The 18,405-nt window shown below is 47.3% G+C and overlaps 2 protein-coding genes and 2 non-coding genes across 5 annotated transcripts; 2 read left to right on the top strand and 2 right to left on the bottom strand.

Moving 5' to 3' along the window:
• Nucleotides 1-3,967: 3,967 nt before the first annotated feature.
• Nucleotides 3,968-11,070, bottom strand: LOC119434668 (uncharacterized). Of its 2 annotated transcripts, XM_037701763.2 has the most exons (5): nt 10,943-11,070; nt 8,879-8,982; nt 7,178-7,294; nt 6,253-6,306; nt 3,968-4,147 (listed from the first exon to the last, which is right to left on the bottom strand). In XM_037701763.2, the coding sequence occupies exons 1-5, from the start codon at nt 11,028-11,030 to the stop codon at nt 4,052-4,054; spliced, it is 459 nt and encodes a 152-aa protein (XP_037557691.1). In that variant the 5' UTR covers nt 11,031-11,070; the 3' UTR covers nt 3,968-4,051. The 2 variants fall into 2 exon arrangements, with proteins under 2 accessions (XP_037557691.1, XP_049515510.1); XM_049659553.1 differs by lacking the exon at nt 6,253-6,306.
• On the top strand, nt 8,326-8,397 carry Trnae-uuc (transfer RNA glutamic acid (anticodon UUC)). Its single transcript has one exon. It is a non-coding gene; the product is annotated as a tRNA-Glu (tRNA).
• Nucleotides 8,408-8,479, top strand: Trnaq-cug (transfer RNA glutamine (anticodon CUG)). The gene has a single exon. It is a non-coding gene; the product is annotated as a tRNA-Gln (tRNA).
• Nucleotides 11,071-13,601: 2,531 nt separating the features above from the next.
• On the bottom strand, nt 13,602-17,345 carry LOC125941734 (uncharacterized). The gene is made up of 2 exons (XM_049659554.1): nt 16,798-17,345; nt 13,602-14,252 (listed from the first exon to the last, which is right to left on the bottom strand). The coding sequence occupies exons 1-2, from the start codon at nt 16,935-16,937 to the stop codon at nt 13,760-13,762; spliced, it is 633 nt and encodes a 210-aa protein (XP_049515511.1). The 5' UTR covers nt 16,938-17,345; the 3' UTR covers nt 13,602-13,759.
• Between the last annotated feature and the right edge of the window lie 1,060 nt (nt 17,346-18,405).

The raw sequence follows: 18,405 nt of genomic DNA, 5'->3' as shown, positions 1-18,405 counted from the left end.
ATCGCCCCAACGAATGCACACGGCACCACGGCCTCAGCTGGGCTATAGCTTCGAAAACTTTGCCCCCACCCCCCTTCCCCCTAAACAAAAGAGACGAATGTTTGCCGCATAGATGCATAACTAATTTGATGTAATGATACAGCTCAATGTATCAAACAAAATACGTAATATTTCGTTAGATGACATATCATCAAAGAAAGAGAGAGTCTCTGTTTATTTCTTTTGTATTTTACGATTTAAAATCACCTTTTGCAGCTTAGCGTGCTGCAAGATGTTTACTCTGCTTCCGTTAGTACTGCTTACCCTCTTCACGAAAATTTGTTCCAACGGTGAAGCTAAATGGGTTTTACTTGATGCTTATAGAATTTTCCCACACAGCTTTTTGGCTTATGCTTTTACACTTTTCACTCACTATCATCTGTATACTTTTCAGTAACAACCCGCTTAGGGGTCTAAAGTGCACGAAATAAGCCTTACTACGTGTACTTGTAGTAAATTATATTTATCAACATAGGCAGTCTATATAGAAATAGTCGAAAAATTCGTTTTTATGATCCGTGAGCATTATATTGTAGTGTTCACCAGAGGAAAGGACAAATCTGTAAAAAGGCAGAACAGTCTACTACAGTTCTACAGAAAACTTTTAGATTGTACCTCGCCGTTATATTCAAGGCAAATTGAGATTGATTTGATTCGATTGTACAGGTATACACTAGTGTAAGACCAGACGTTTCTTGTCACTCAGCGTTCTGTCGTACACGACGGTACTGCCAAGCATGTCAACTTTTTTTGCCAGTTACATTTTCCCTCAATAATCTTTGCTCTTGCTTGGGATCTCCTTGGCGCAGTGCTCGGGCTAGATCTTCTGGAGACGAATACACGAAACTTTTTGCTCATAAGTGCTCTTCGCAACTGACTGGTTGCATTCGGCAATTATATGTCCTAATTGTGTGGTTGTCACTAAAGCTGTAACCGTAGCTGTAAGTTAGCTCAGTTAGACTCCTTTGCGAGGGTGAGAACTAGATTTGAAGGGCAAGCTATTACCCGTTTCATTTTAATCATATAACTCATGAAATAACTCAAAAATGCGTTCTTTCTTGTATAATCTAACACCTGACACATGTTAATTACGAAGACGCCATCTATACAATTAATCCACATAAAATAGTTCTGCTTAAGAGAAAAAGAAATACACAGTTTAAATGGATAAAGTATTATTTCAAAACACTATTTTACTTAATTTCACCGACGAAAAAAAAAGTTGTCGCAGTTTCACCTGAAAGGTGAAGCATCAATTGCGATAGCAAATTTGAAGAGAGCTATACGGAGTAATGATAGCAGCTTTATCAGCTGTATAAACTTGGACATGCAGCAGCACCGGCAACACGCAGAACTGTTGTCGACGCCGTCGACGTTTTGCCCGCGTTCGCTCAAAATGCGTGCTGCGTTGGTGACTGTTGCCGGAGCCTCTGATATAAATAGGCACTTGGTGTCGCAGCTAAACGTCGCCTCCTTTCCCTCCCCCTCCCCCCCACGGCCTTTCGTGCGTCGGAAGAAGGCACGTTTGCTCTACATATATGGTGATTGTAGAGGAGGAAAGAGACGCCTACTTCTGCAGCCCTTAAGGGAGCACAGAGCAGAACGCGCGTTTGTTCTCCGCCGTGCGTTCACTCCCCGTGAAAGCGCGCGTCCCTCGCGCCCTTTCACTCGCACATACAGCGTTCGGCGCGCGGCGACGATTTCATCTACATTCACGTCATACGGAACCTCACGGTGACGGCGACGGCGACGCCGACGGCAGAAATCTGCTTTTGAGTGTCCATATAATTGCTATCGCAATAAAAAAATTACAGCATCTTCCCGTAGGGGAACCCTGCGTAGTATGCGAATCAGCCATGGTGTCGACTCAAGTTCCCATTAGGCGGGCCCTCGTTGCATCAGTAGCAGCTTCTCGGCGGCGTTGACATTTCCGTTCGGCTTCGCGAGCCCGAAGTTCGGCCTGTCGCCGCTGCCGTTTCGTGGCAGCGGCTCGAGCCCTCTTCTCAACACCGCATATCCGCGAAGTGAATGATGATGAGTGGGCGAAGCACCGGGGGAACATTCGGGCAAAACGCCGAAAGCGTTCTCCGGAAGCCGGAAGCTGGCTTCCGAAACCGGAACCGGAAGCGGAAGCCGGCTTCCGGTTCCGGCTTTCGGAAGCCGGAGCTTGGCGTACATGCGCAGTAGGGGTGTGGACGCTGCACGGCGGTGGGAGGGAGGGACATAGCCCCGACCATAAGCTGCTTCGCATCTAAAAATTAAGATAAAAGTTCTATCCTTTTACATTTCGCGCCCGAATCCCAGCGTCAGCACTTCAGTGTGACGTCACAGATTTCATAGTATTTTCTCGTATGTCGGTCATTGTGGCTCGATAAATGTTCTCCAAACCAGGTTACTTCAGTCTTTAGCTCATTCATAATAGAAAATGCAGACGACGGCCTCCACTACGGCGTGCCTCATAATCAGAACTGGTCTTGGCACGTAAAATCCCAGAAAGAACAAGAAGACAAAACTAAGCACGAGAATACGGCGTCAGAATTCATGACGTCCCGGCTGGCAGGTGCGGGAACTTCTAAGTGGCGTCGCCACTTGTCTTTCATTTTTGCGCCTTTTCTGGCTTACCAAGCCTATTTTCACGGTAAGAGTGCTGTATTATCTCTTTTTGGTTTGGTATTGTAGAAGGACAATTTACCGATAGAACTCGAATTATATTTATCTTTAGTGCCCTTTTAAAGGCCCACAAGGTATCTTCCAGCAACAAAGAAAAACACGGGGAAGCGCGAGATGGACATTAAAGACGATGAGCAACACGAGAACAAGGTGAGAGCAGGAGCCGACGTTTCGACAAGATGAGCAACACGAGAACAAGGTGAGAGCAGGAGCCAACGTTTCGACAAGTCGACTTGTCGAAACGTTGGCTCCATGTCGCCTTGAAGAAGACTGTCGAAACGTTGGCTCCTGCTCTCACCTTGTTCTCGTGTTGCTCATCTTCTAGCAACAAGTGACTTAACCCTCAAAATGTTTATAACCACACCAACTTCATTCTCTATAAGAGTGTTCTGACGTGTGTTGAAAACTGTTTGCGTGTTCCAGTGCGTTGTTGTCATAAAATTATTTCTGTTGTCTTAATTCTGTTGTAAAGATTTTGTAGTATTAATCTCTTTTTCGGTAGCGTTCTCTGCTCTACTGACGTAGAGGTGGAGTATAAACGGTGAGAGTATAGATGTGCGTGCACCACCGCTTGATTACAATTAAGCGTGCTAAAGGTTTGGTGCAACGGCAACTAGCTTGTCGCACATGCATTCATCGTCAGACAAAGTGGCGTATAGAAAGCGTGTGTTGCTCGAACCTCAAGTTTCTCATCGAGTTTGCTACGCAACCAGGCACATAATAACGGTAAGCCGGATATCTGTTGTAGTTGGCGAGCTTACCGCTCTCGCTGACGAAAATATACTGACCAGAGGTGAAGGAGGACATCGGCTGTGTTCACTAACTTTGTCTACGCCGAATGCGCTCAAGTATACAGAGCAACGGAGCAAGCTCCTTGTCCGGAATCTTGAACATGGATGATCATATTGGCACAATGTGTGACGGCAGGTTATCAGGTCAGAAGTCTCCGTGCTGGAATGAAGCCGTGGGGCGGCGCTGCTTCTAAGGTTGCTGATTAAGATCTTTCTTTCTCTTTCTCTTTAATAGAAGCGCATAGAATCACAGTTGTCTTTGTGCTAATATAGAGTTGACGCGAGTTTCGGCAACCGCAGTGCAGTCACACGACTTTTATGTCCAGCATCACCTCGATAGCTTTGGCACGGTGTAGCATTTCCCCGCTTTGGATGAATTTACGTTATACCCGGAAATTTGCGGTAGTAAATATTGGCCGGATGAGGAAGGAGAATATCAAAAACAGTGAAGGGCCTGTATAGGTAAAACATGCTTTATTCTCCGCCGAATATTAGCTATTGAAAAGAGCAGACTGGGGGAAGTAAAACGGGTCGTCAGTGCGGATTGTTGCTCATTCGATGGACACGGCGATCTGGTACCAGTGAATGCAGACGAAAAAGTTTTTGCGGTTCGTGATCGGCACGGTGGGTCTCCGGAAGCTACAGCCCTGCAAAAGAAATGGAAGAATCGTTTACCTAATAAAGATGTTTATTCTCTCTCTCTCTCTATCTCTCTATCTAATAATACCCCCATGTTAGTTTAACAATAGAGCTTCCATCATAAAGTCCCCATCAATCTGTCGTTTTACAACAAGCGTGTTACACAGATACGACGATGCTATTTCTGGAAATTAGGATGGACGCTGGGCGGCAGACGCAACTGAAAAGCATCAGTAAAGAGCGAACCTCAGGCTTATCACTGAGGCCTTCAGATCATGCACATTTATCTTAGAGGTTATGACAGTTACCGCTTAAGCAAACGCAGGTTCCGCCTATAACGCAGACAGTGATATCCGGAACCCGCTTTGCATGGCTAGCGCCACTTTGCTGTCTCGCTCACTTGGTGTCGCTAGCTCAACCTCTGGCTTGCGCTCTCGCTCAACCATTCGTCCTATCACTAACCAACTCATGCGCATCACTTTCCCTAATGCACAGCCACTCAACACAAACACTATTCAAAGGTCAACTGCAACGTAATTTCACTTCAGCTAAATTTGTTATGAATGAGTAGTAGTACATGCGACAAAAGCAATCTTGGCAATGCCTGCAGGGCTGATAATTGTATATTTTTCTTGTTAACAAGACCTAGGCAGGCAACGCGTACACCTGGTGATTGTCGTTAAGACGTAAGTACCAGAATGCCGCCTCCCGATATTTTTCAGCGCCCTGCGGGCAACCACTGGCGCTGCCTTATCTCGGAGTTGATGCCCAGGAGCCGCGTGCTCTAGGTCATGCGTAATTTCCGGCGAGTGGTAATGACGGCGTTTTTTTTTTTTTTTTCAGTTTCGGCATCAAGAACGGCTATTTCTTGCGACCTTTTTGTGACGCTTCCGCTTGTATCTCAAACATCAAATTTTGCACGCAGTCTCCTATATATCTACATTGCCTCAAACTAGAACTTTTGCGGGCTCCAAAATTTTTTGCAGTTGGCCTCTCAGTCGCTTGTTCACTCACTCGCTCATTTGCTCGTTCACTCATTCGTTCTATCACTGGCTAGCTCATGCGCTCTCTTTGGTCGAGCCGGTTGCTCACTCACTCACTCACTCACTCACTCACTCACTCACTCACTCACTCACTCACTCACTCACTCACTCACTCACTCACTCACTCACTCACTCACTCACTCACTCACTCACTCACTCACTCACTCACTCACTCACTTCACTTCACTTCACTTCACTTCACTTGAGTCCTCGCACAATTTCTTTTTTGGAACCCTCATTCATTAACTTACGCAGCATGTTTCACTCTTTCTCTCTATCACTCGTTCACTCTGACTCACTGCAATTTTATTAACCATTTCCTCTCACACACTTAATCATTAGCTCGCTCTTTCTTCCATGTCCTGCTTCACGCCCACCGAGCGCATCTTCCCTTTCCCTCTTCCCCAAACACACACACACACACGCACACACACACACACACACACACACACACACACACACACACACACACACACACACACACACACACACACACACACACACACACACACACACACACACACACACACACACACACACACACACACACACACACACACACACACACACACACACACACACACACACACACACACACACACACACACACACACACACACACACACACACACTTTTTTTCTTTTTTGTCGTGCTTCTGCCTAATGCATTTTGTTTTGTTTAGCAATAAACGGATCGCTCGCTACTCACAACCTCACCACTCTGATGCAGAATGTATCACATAACAGTGAAAGGGATCCGTAGTCAGACATATGCGTTTCCCCTTGTTATCTTATACATGGTGTCTCAGCTAAGTTTAGCCAGGGTTTAAAGATATTTGGGTGGTATTTCTTGCACTAGCTCTTTAGCTTGCACCATTAGTAAATATTAATCCCGGAAATAATGAATTCAGATAAAGAATAAAAAAGTAAGATCTTCCAATGCGAAAGTAGATTTTTTCATCCACTTTCATTATAGTTTATGATTTATACATTTCAATTAAAAACCACAGATAACTTTCCAAAGTTTTCCTTGATATCATTGTCTGTTCGCTTCATGTGTGACGGACTTACGAATAGTTTTTCGCTGACGTCATCGGCGGGCTTTGGTAGGTCTCCCATTTCGGACTTGAAAAAAAAAAGTAATGGGAAGCAGTCGATAATAGATAAAAGATATAGGTTAAACGTACCGCACAGTAAGTTGCAAGGTAAGATTTCGTAAAATATTATTTTGCCAGAAAGTCTGTCTTTTCTTGACTTTCAGGTGATAATAAATCGCGAATATTTTTTTCCATATGTTAATCCATGACAATAGTTACTATCAATGACAAATATTTATCACCCCACTCACGGCTTCAGAAAGGTTAGGAGGAAAAAAGAAAGCTCGCTAACGAAAGGCAGAACAATCTACCAGCGCGTATGTAGCCGCCTATTTGGTAGTTTTAATCCATTCTGAAGACTTAGGAAATAGACCGACCGACCGACCGACCGACCGACCGACCGACCGACCGACCGACCGACCGACCGACCGACCGACCGACCGACCGACCGACCGACCGACCGACCGACCGACCGACCGACCGACCGACCGACCGACCAGACCAGACCAGACCAGACCAGACCAGACCAGACCAGATTGATTGATTGATTGATTGATTGACTAGCAGTAGTGTGTGCGTTAGAGTGCGCGCAGTATATGCAGGCAAAAGCGTAGGCAATTCCTCCGGACACTCAGGCTTTCCGGCTTCAATCTGTTTTACGTCAGCTGCGCGCAATGCTGGAGAGGTAGGTATCACGGTGAAAATAGAAGTTATCGTTATAGAAGTTGTAGTCTGCGAGTAGGGACACTGTTCCACAAAAGGAGTAACACACAGTTCCCGACATATGCACCATGCGGCATAGGGAGAAAATTGTTCGCGGATCCAATAATAGGCGGATAGCAACAGGTTCACGAAAATTTCACAAATAATAGACGCACGCCAAAATCAAGCCGCCTCACCAGTTGGGCCTTGACCTTCTCGATGATACACTGGACAATCTTTTCCTTCTGGTCACCATCACCCTCTTGCGCGGAAGACAGGCAGCCGTCGTATTCGGTACAGATGGTCGGCAGCACCTGCGAACGTCTGGGTCAATGCAATCTGCTCAAACCGAAGGACGATGGGAAAAATAAACAAGGGTTATGCTGTGATGTCTGAGTGGCGCCGTCACTACAGATTAACGTGCACTTTAGGGATAGTACGCGATTAGCACTCCTTGCCTACTTCAGGCGCTTTGAATCTATCTATCTATCTATCTATCTATCTATCTATCTATCTATCTATCTATCTATCTATCTATCTATCTATCTATCTATCTATCTATCTATCTATCTATCTATCTATCTATCTATCTATCTATCTATCTATCTATCTATCTATCTATCTAACGTCCTTATGCCATCGTCATAATTTAACAATCGTTACCTCATTGTCGTCATACCACCGTCATCATACCGCCTTTCCATCGACGTCATTCTTCGTCATTCTATCGTCGTCATACATTCGTCATCATGCCGCCATGCTCATTGGCGACCATGGCAAGTGAGTGCCATAGCAAAGTGACAAGATAACGGTGCATGTCGCATATAGCCGATGCAGCGGACGTCTCACAGTCACCACTACAAATGTTAAATAAAGTGACTAAACGTGACTGCGGTGAACTTAATTTGGATGTAGTTATACATTCCTTTGTGTGATTGTGTGTGTGTGTGTGCGCGCGCACTCTGATAGCGCGTTTTAAATCGATAAGTAAATGGCAATCGGTAATTTTAAATAGCACTGTGGCCACGAGACAGCTGCTGTGTAGTGGCCAAGTGCCTTCAGAAGGGTCATCTAACAAAATGCAAAAATAATTTTCTTTAATAAACGTTGTCGCTGAAATTTTTATTTGACTAAAACTGGAATGAAGAAAAAAAATAAAGAAAATATTGGACTATTCGTACAGTATCAATGAGGCGCGATTTTGCCCTCCTGTGCGTATATCTTGTGACACACCACTTTCTTTCTCCCTTCCTTCATTTCTCTCTTTCATTGTCACTACAAGATTGTTTTCACCAGCGGACACAGAACCGGCTCAACAAGCAGTTACAATGCGCGTTTCGACATCTCCGGCGTGGTCTAGTGGCTAGGATATCTGGCTTTCACCCAGAAGGCCCGGGTTCGATTCCCGGCGTCGGAACATGTTTGATGGTCTCATGGTGTAACGGTTAGCACTCTGGACTCTGAATCCAGCGATCCGAGTTCAAATCTCGGTGAGACCTGCTTTTTTTTTTCTTCCAGGTAAACTAAAAAAATGGGCCTACTAGGATACTACTTTTGTGTGTGTGTGCGTGTGTGTGTGTGTGTGTGTGTGTGTTAACAGAGTACTTAGTGTTCAAATAAATAAATAGGTAGACATGTTTAGTTTTATGTACGAAAGTGACAATCTGGGGCTGTTTCTGATATATTACGAGCAGTAGACGTAGCCCAGCTACGTCAGTCTTTAGCCAGTATTATTGCCGCAAAGTGCTGCTGTAGCGAAGACTGGCAAGAAGAAATGACAAAAGGTCAAGTGCCTGATCCCTACTGATCCTTCCCAAGGATCAGTAGTGAATAGCTTGATAAGAGGAAGCTAAGCATGCGCTTGACGTCCAAGAAAATGTTTTTCATCCAGATCTTACCTTTGTCAGGTACTTGGACGGAACTCCGTACTGGTCGTAGTTCTCGTAGCAGTCGACGAACATATCTGCTGCTGGCGTCAGCATGGACATCATTTCCTTCTTGTCTACGCGAAAAAAAAAAGAAAGAAAGAAAAAAAAAGAAAAAAAAAAAGAACACTGGGCGTCATCACAAACGTTCGAAGCTCTATAAGTAACTGCGCATGCAAACAAAAGACGAGTGTGTGTGATTTTTTTTTGTTTATTATTGAGCATTTTAGACGCACCGTACACATACAGGTATATGAGCACTCAGGGAATGTGGCTAAAGGAAATAGTTTGGTTGGCTGAGCCGGCAGCACCCTTTGTATTTGGTAGAATCATGAATACCCGTCGACTTTCTCTTCGCAGAGGGATGTGACTTTTATGAGGGAACGGCAAAACAACACGCGGACAGGAGAAGGAACAACATAAGGCAAACGGGGCTGAGGTCTAAATGGTTAGTTGTTCGTCCCTGCCTCGTTGTCGTCCGTCAGCACTCGTTCGAGTAAATACAGTGCTCTCGCACTCAGACAGGGTCGTCTTGACAAATTGCCCCAGACAGGCTTTGACAAAGAAAGTATCTTCTATCAAAATAACGGCCAGCATATCTGAGGCGCTTTCTCTCGTTCACCTACCGCCGTGTTCTCCCCACGCCTCCTATAGATAGCACAAGGCTTGTGCACTTCGATCCATGACGTGATGCTACGTTGCCCGACTGCCATAGAATCTAATGGGGATGCTGCCGAGTGAACCGCGGTGATTTTGGTGTCACCGCTTACGTCACGCCGTGCTTGACAGTGGAAATTTCCGTCCAAGTGGCATGACGTCATAAAGCAGAGTGCGCAGGCCTGCTATTTAGGAGGCGTTAGTTCTCCCCCACTTACCTCTCCTCCCACACACACAGCGTACGTGGCCGTAGTGCGACCAATTCAACGATGGAACCGTTATTCGCGAGCTTGCTGTTGGCGCCTACACGGTAAATGGTAAGCAAGTAAATTACCCAACCGAATGACTATGGCCTAGCTACGAAACTGGCATACTCGTTGGCACTACGACTGAGGCGCTGAATGTTAGAAAATTAAAAAAAAATTAAGAAAGAAAGAAAGAAATAAAGAGGAAGCTGCACGTACATTGGTTTTATACAGCTCGTTTGAGAACCTAAAGGTTTCTCGTGCCTCTGCTTTTTGAATGCTTATTACGTAAAAAAATGTACGTACCAAAATAAATAAAAATAATGTTCATCTTATCATTATTCCAAATGACTTATTCGCCCTCGCCAGCATGTCTTGTGTGCATGGTTAACATTTACAAAGGTCGAACATAACTCCATTCCATTAGTGGCAGTGATTGTACATTACCGAGCTGATCGTTATATGTTCGAAGAAGTCCCGCACTTAGACATTAAATTCATTCTATAAGAAAACTAACGGTTTTGCTTTCGCGGCGTTTACATCAAAATGCTCATGCGTGTTCCTCTTTTCGGTCGTAATAAACATGTTACGAATTCTACGCAACTCCTGCTTCAATGCTCCACTGCTGCTACGCATGTGTCAAAAGTACAGACAGCAATGAAAAATCTAAATAAGTTGCCTTCTTTTGTGGCTCTCCCATTCTCTCCTACCTCCGGTCACAAGCTTTCCCATATTCAACTTATATTTCGTCTATTTTTCGTTTAACTAAATTGTAATCTCTCGTATCTTTGTTCACTCCCTTCTTGAGAGTTGATATACAATATATCGTGTCCATAAAACGGACTGCATTATATTACATTACACTACACTGCATGACAATGCGCTAATTCGCTCCACTACACCGCACTCAACCACACTACACAGCCACCGGCTTCTTAGGCAGTAGTGGGCAAGCGCTGTTATTCGGCGAACAGGCATGGAAAACTGCCGGATTCCTGGCCTCTGCACCCAATATTGGGCTGCACCCAGTGGCGCACCGACGGGGGGTGATTCGGGGGTTGTAACCCCCCTGGCCTCTGCACCCAATATTGGGCTGCACCATTTCGCTATAGGCCGACCAGACATCCAAACGTACTGGGTTGCGGACCGCAGGCGTCCTCCAGCGGCGATCCACCGGCGAGCCGCGATAGAACCCACGAAGCGGCCAGCAGCGTGCCGATCATGGCCGTCGTCTTGCGAGGCTTTGCTCGTACGCTCCGGGCGGCTTCGTGGCGGAGCCATGTTTGATCAGGCCGTCGCGGAGTCCGCGCGCGCGCTCTCTTCACGGCCACGTGCACTCGATCTACGCCGCCGGGAGCATCAGCATCCATCATCGGTTCTACAGCCCCATTAGTGTACGGCGCAGCATGCGGAAAGCGACAGCTGGCACCAAACTTTCGCGGCGGATGCAACGTTCTGCTCCTGACCGTGATCGAGGCCACCACTTCGATTCCAAGATGGCTGCACTTCGGTGGATCGCCAGAAGGCCCGTTTATTTCGTGCACGCAAGAGAACCGTGCAGGAGGAGCCAAAGCTATGGGGGAGCACTGATATTGCCCTTGCACGGTAAAGAATCTAAGGAGGTTTTAGAATCAATCCGTGGACAACCACAGCGTGCATCGCCAAGCCGTGGTATGGGAGGGGGGGGGGGGGGCAGTATTCCTTTGTCTGCGAAAGCGGAAACAACTGCGTACCGAGAGAGAGGGATGTAAGGAAGGCAGGGATGTTAACCAGTCAAGAGTCCTGTTGGCTACCATACGCTGCATGGGGAAGGGAGCAGGGGAACTGCGCACCGAAATTTGTGTGCGAAATAAAGAACTTCTGAATGCAGCTTTGGACGCGGACAAAAGATCTAAAGACAGCCACGGTCAATTAGGCAGCAATAATGAGTGAAAACCTCGTGCCAGATGTACAAGTCACTTCGTGTCTCCAAGACGTGTTCCTGATAGACAGGTGACATCTGTACGCACCGGGATGTCATTAAAGGCTGATTTCACAGCTGCCAACCATGAGCTGTTCTTACGATCTTCGAGTGTTACGTTCTCCTAGAGCTTATAGAGTGAATCCCCGGTCAGGTAACGCCTACTCCATAGATTCCCAATATATAAGAAAATCTCATATGACACATAAATGCCACCTATCCAAGAAGCATGGTCATACGAGAGCACGTATCAAACATGTGTGTTCATATGAGATTATTGAGTATGTGTGACACATGTACCATATACCATCACACTGCACGAATTTAATGTTACCGAGTTTCCCAGGGTGCGAGCGAGGATTGCCAGCTCGTTAATATGATGCTTTTTCATTGTGACACCTGTCATGAAAGGGATTTTTTAAAAACCTTTTTGGAACTACCTTCATGAATGTTAATCACAGATAACATGAACGCTAAACGTTGAAACACGTCTCATGTCAAGTGGTAACCTTAGTTGGGATAATCTAACTCTATTACAGTTCTATTATTTTCCGAGCTTAGACAGCCCTCCTATGTAGACGCTTCGCCTACGTTATCCCCCGGACTGGTCGGCTGTGAGTGGGGTATAATAAACGAGAAAAAGAATAGAGCGGAATAAATCCTTACATTATACCGATCCTTGTATGCCTAAATTCCGTCCCTCTTAATGACTTGGATCTTGACCTTATTCGCGATATTTTGTTCCGGCAATTGCTGTTCAGGTATTCGTGATATCTGACGTGCAACCGTGCTAATAGCCATGAACAGTGCTGCTCCTCAGTGTGTGTTCCGAAGAAAGGCGCAATTGGTCACAAATTCACTCATACGAAATGCGCACCTAACTGTCCCTTTTTTGCACTATTATATTGGCCACATTTTACTAGAACACTTACAAGAGCAATAAGAAGCTTGATATAAGCTTCGCAGGACAGTACCCGTTTTATATTCGAATTTACAATGTTCACACCGAATGACGAAATTGCAGTTATGTACACAAGACAGGGTCTGCTATAACCAAGCAGTCAATGTGCGAATAGTCGTACAAAATTCTACATTTTAAATTTGCAAGCATTCTTTTTTTCCCCGCAAAATACATGAGCAGACATGGCGCACATGTGCAATGCAAGAGGAGTCAACTCTCTATATATATCTTGCGGTATCCAAGCCGCAAATGTTCATGAGCCACGCAGTTTTGAATATAAAAGTGCAGTTTAGGCCGAAACATCCTTCAGAAAGTACGGCTGACTTGCTCAGTACTCCGAGCTATCGGGTGCCTCAGTACCACGTCTATGGTTGCACTGGCGTCGAGGCACCCAACTGTGAGCATCGATGCCGGTCCTGCGAAAAACGGCACTAGTCGCACACAGGGGCACAAATTTTGGTTTAATCTGCAATGTGATGACATCTGCAATGTGATGACACGGTCGCCCGCTGGGTGGACAGATTTAAATCAGAGCTGCTTTTTTGCACCGATGCCTTTCAATGCTAATGCCTTTCGGCGCTTTTCAGGTTTCTGAGTCACCGCGTTCGACAAACACTTTCGACGCTCCGTCCAGGAGGGAACGTCGCTTGACCACTGGAAGGACAAACACTGCGAAAGGACGCACGCAGTGCTGGTGTGTTTGTTCGGTCCGTGCGTTCCGCCTGTTCACGATTTTTCCCGCCATACTATTCTAGCGGACGCATACATGGATCTAGGCCATGGAGAGAAGAAAAAGGACACTGCAGGGAAGTCATCTTGCAGAATTATGGTAATGGTCCACAAGAGCGCTGACAAAACTACTCAACTTCCTTTCTCAAATAGACTTTTATTCATCCACGATTTACACGTGGGAACACTTGAGAGCACTTGACTCCTCTTGGTCAGGAAGGTCCGTGCATTAGCCTCCGTGTCTTGAGTCTCCACTGACTCGGTATCCCAGCTGTCATGTCAGCGTAGTCGGCCTCCAAATTCTAGTTGTCCATGACGTTGGTTTCCATGTATATACTGTATGTCGTGTCAGTCTCCGAATCCCCGTAACGCTCCCTCAGCTCAAGAAGCGTCCAGTGTTGTACGGTGTGGGCAGGTTCCTGGTACGCAACTTCTCCGCGCGGCGCCACGTCATCACTCACATCGCCCAATGGCGTTGAATACGGTGAATTTGTACTGGGGAAAGGCGCTTGTGCATACTGGCAGCCAGCTGTGCTTACCGATGGCTGCGGCTTTCCAGAGAGCGTGAGCGGGACTGCACGGACGTACCCGTGATAAGCTTCTAATATATGTGCCAATGAAGCTGTGTGCCCACCGGCAGGCCACAACCACGCGCATCGGCTTGTAAGCACAGGTGCTTTAGTCGAGAATGCCGACGGCCTTACACAGGGCGTTGTCACCCCTCTGGGGAAAGCCCACGTCACCTTGGTCGTGGAGGCCAGCCTGGATGCCATGGTGGGTTCTTTTTCGGCGTACCTGCGAGGCGAGAAAAATAAAAAAAATGACTCAATGAGCTGACGGACACGCACGCACATGCCAGAAGAATTGTTACTATGTTTCTCTTGGTAATTCGGCAGGAAGATAATTGTTCGATTAGACGCGAGATAAGATTTGCAACATACAACCCCGAGAGGCGCGTTTACGTTAAAAGAGACGCGCGAACGAAACGCCGGTGGCGACGCCGGCTTGAAATTGGCTACAGTATATTGCGAAGAGAAGTCTTACTTTTACTGGACGACAATGGCACGAATACGAATTTGAACGTATTACGTACAAACCAACCTCTCACCGCGGAGTAAACCGATCGTAAAGGTAGGAAATGCAAATTAAGTAATACAGCGATGCTGTATACCTCTCGTCGGCCGGAAAATTTCGTGGAGAAATTGAAGAGAGTGAAAACAGAGTATAATATTATCATCGCGAAGCATAGCGGATGCGATTTGGAGAGGAGGAGAGAGGCATGTGGTAGTGGGACGCGTAGAGCTGCTGCCGACGCCGATCGCGTTTCCCCGCGTTCGCACCGAACGCACCTGGTGTCCGTGACTGCAGCCGATGTCTCTGGCGGCGGCGGCGGGGCAGGTTTTGACCAGACAACTGGGCACTAGCTAGTTGCTTCCAAAAGACAGAAGCGAGAACTACGGAAGCTGAAACCAAGCGTCGCAGAAGGGAACATCCTGAGTTTCGATTGGGGGAAGCCGAGAGTTCGCGTAGGCCAAGAAATGAAGATCCGGAGGCTTATGAACGTGGCCGGTTGAATTCATCGCGATAATACGCAGAACATCGCGAAGAAATCCTGAGCGCCAGAAAACAAAGTGTGTGGTTTGCCACTACTTTACTAGGCTTTCCCCAGCTCCGCCGGTCTCTGGCGTTTGCGGTAGCAGAGCCACGCATAATTTTTACAGCGAAGCTGTATACCTCTCGTGTGTCGGAAAATTTCGTAGCCTTAACACAAAACGCCAGGTTAACAATTGAAGGCAAACGGCGTATCTTGCTTTGCAGTCATATATATATATATATATATATATATAGTGACGTCACCACGCTTTCATATATAAAAGGGAGGCCCGTCTAGCAACTCATTCAGTTCATTCTAAGACTGCTAGGAGGAGACCACGGAAATTAGACACCAGAAGAACAGCGCGAATACAGTGCTCGACCATGTGTGGTGTTTGATACAGCTTCACTGGACATTCACGTTCGCAGGGCGGGATGGCGGCCAATTTGTTTCCAACACAATGATTCTGCTTCGACTACCTTGCAGTCAGGGTGGTGCGACTTGTCTGAGTGTTCCCGCAGTTTTACGCCTTTCCAATTCATTCGCTTCATCGAGCTCTCAATGCAATATAACTAGTCGATGTAGTGCCGAGCTCAAGGAATCTCAGAGGCATATTCCTGCATCGCACAAGTTTTTCCGGCGCGTCTTTCTTCAACACGGTGCGGAGGCCCTGCCCGCTTCAGTGGCATATATATATATATATATATATATATATATATCACAGCCCTTCCACTACTGTGAAGACGGACCCAGTGAAGCTGTGACTTTGGTGGGTCGGTTGTAGTGAATATTGCCCCCCACGATAAGAATGGGCGTATCGTTGTTGAGCATCATCCAACCGAACATGTCTATCATGAACGTTCCGGTTGAGAAGCTCACGTTGAAACCTAGCCGTCGCACCGGGGAAGTAGGCGCTGGCGTTGCCGAGGCATGAACCACCGTTGTCGGGTTTCAGGAGGGCAAGACAACGCTGACACTTGGCCTCAACATTGCGCTCCCTCAACTCGGGGTCCGCGGCTCTTCGCTGACGTTTCGCCTGGGCTTCGGAAGCCCTCACGCTAGAATCGGCTACGTCGATGACGAGTCCTTTCCCGAGCGCGTTCGGGGCGGCGTTGCTCAAACGCGTTAGGACAGGTCGTCAGTTGCTCACGAATGGCTCATACCCCCTTAAGCAATGGCTCATAGCCGCGTAAACGCGGCCTCCCAATTACGACGACCGAAGAGAAGTGAAATTTTACGCTGGAATGATTAGCGGCAACGCAGCTAACTGTGCAAGCAGACGACGACAACTACGAACACCGGAGCAGTGGCACGAGCCCGAGCGCTAACTTCACTGCCTCCCAGCTCCTGCTCTCCCAGCTCGGCGATGCTGCGCACGACAACGAGACCAACCTAGCGAGCCTTTAACAACTCTGCTGTAAAAAAAGAAAAAAAAAATCACCAGCCCTTCCTTCCCCTGTCGAGAAAATGGGGGTAAGCGAAGCTTGTCGTGTGTGTCTCTGACCTCCATGACGGTTGTCTTTCTTCCTTACTTTCTCTCTCTCTCTCTCTCTTTCTTTCTCTTTCTTTTTTTTTGTCCCTGGTATCTGCCATTGAGCTTGGACCCTTTCTGCACTATCACCAGGATCAGCCCACTTTTCAGCGGGACACCACCACCACTGCCGACACTTGTGAGCCTATAAAGCTACGCTTAAAAGAAAGAAACGAAATAGTAAGGTCAGCACCGAGGTGCTTTGATTGACTTACCAGAGCACTGGTTGTGTAGGAGGAGGTGATGGCGGAAGCGTTACAGATAAGCCGCTCCTGGTCGGCGAGTTCTCCCCAGCGATTCGCTCGTACATAGCCGGGTCTCTTGGCGTTCCTGGCCAAAACAAGTTTGTCCGCATCCGTTGTATAGTTGAATGCTTCCACTAATCTTCGTGGATGGGCCGGTGACCGCTGACTGCTGTGCCGAGGTGAAGTATCTCGGGGAGTATGAGCGACACTGGATAGCACGAGCAGCAGAGCATTGACGGTCCGCTCCGCTCAGACCGTTGTATCCTATGGCTTTTCGCACAGCTGCTCAGCGGAACGCTAACACTAATGCGCGTGCGCACAACGCTCACATCGGCAGCGGAACGAGGAACGTTGCCCATGCTCCGCTAGGAAGCCGTGTGAGCGGAGCGTTACGGTGCGTCTACTGGTTGCGTTGTCGTTTTACAGCCACGTTGAGCGCGCGCGACTGGCGTCTCTGGAAGACGCGCTTGTCAAACAAGCGAAATCAACTTACTTCATGCAGTCAGTGGTGTGCGTGAAATGTTAGCGGAGCGGAGCGTAAGCAACGCTCTGCTAAAACTGTCTATTAACCCCTTGAGGCTTGAGCGGGGGCGGCGGGACAAGGAGCAGATAGTGAGCCAAGTTACAGTGTTCAAGGGCTCCAGATTTATGCACCTCTTTCCTCCTTTCCATTTATAGAAAGCAAACGCGACTTTTTCCGTCGCGCGAAAGGCTGTGGGGGGACGGGAGGGAGGGAGGGGAAGCGACGTTTAGCTGCGGCACCAAATGCGTATTTATATAAAAACGCCGCGCGCGTTCGGTGCGAACGCGGGCAAAACGCCGTCGGCGTCGACAACAGTTCTGCGCGTTGTTGGTGCTGCTGCATGTCCAAGTTTATACAGCTGATAAAACTACTATCCTTACTCCGTATAGCTCTCTACTAATTTGCTATCGCAATTGATGCTTCGCCTTTCGGGTGAAACTGCGGCAATTTTTTTGAACTCCCTCGCCGATCCGCCTATTGCAACTCCGTAAATTGAGCTCCTGCAACGCTGTTTTACTACCTGGAAATCTGGACAGTGTGAGTCTAGAGACTATGAGTGAGGGGAAAGAAAGGCATTGGTAGAAAACGGGGCAGAGGGCTGAGCTAGAGACCCATTTTTCTGCTATACATAACCCCCCCCCCCCTTGCTTTTCCCCACGTTTTTCCTTTTTTTCTTCTCGCAGTCAATCTCAACTCTGTTGCATGAAAAAATAAATTTGGGGGTTTTACACGCCAAACTATGCTCTCGTTATGAGACACGCCATAGTGGGAGACTCCGGATTAATTTTGACCACCTGGAGTTCTTTAACGTGCACCGAATGCACGGTACACCGGTGTTACCCGCCGTGGTGGCCTATTGGCTTTCGCGTTACGCTGCTAAACCCGACGGCACGAGTTCGAATCCCCGTCCCCGGTGGCCGAATTTCGATGGAGGGTAAATGCAAAAACTCTCGTGTACCATTCACTAGGTGCAGATTCAAGAACCACAGGTGGTCAAAATTATTCCACAGTCTGTCACCTACGGCGTGCCGCATAATAATGTCGTGATTTTGGCA

Source organism: Dermacentor silvarum, unplaced genomic scaffold, assembly GCF_013339745.2.
Source record: "Dermacentor silvarum isolate Dsil-2018 unplaced genomic scaffold, BIME_Dsil_1.4 Seq154, whole genome shotgun sequence".
Classification (NCBI taxonomy): domain Eukaryota; kingdom Metazoa; phylum Arthropoda; class Arachnida; order Ixodida; family Ixodidae; genus Dermacentor; species Dermacentor silvarum.
This window is presented reverse-complemented; position numbering and strand designations above follow the sequence as displayed.

Bases quoted from the DNA above. Each gene is read 5' to 3' on its own strand.
- LOC119434668 (XM_037701763.2), bottom strand. From the start codon at position 11,030: ATGATCGGCACGCTGCTGGCCGCTTCGTGGGTTCTATCGCGGCTCGCC. The intron at 8,983-10,942 runs GTACGTTTGGAT...TTTTTCGCGTAG, and splicing joins CGCCTGCGGTCCGCAACCCA to ACAAGAAGGAAATGATGTCC. The intron at 4,148-6,252 runs GTAAGTCCGTCA...TTTCTTTTGCAG, and splicing joins ACGTCAGCGAAAAACTATTC to GGCTGTAGCTTCCGGAGACC.
- LOC125941734 (XM_049659554.1), bottom strand. From the start codon at position 16,937: ATGCGGACAAACTTGTTTTGGCCAGGAACGCCAAGAGACCCGGCTATG. The intron at 14,253-16,797 runs GTAAGTCAATCA...CTCGCCTCGCAG, and splicing joins CCTACACAACCAGTGCTCTG to GTACGCCGAAAAAGAACCCA.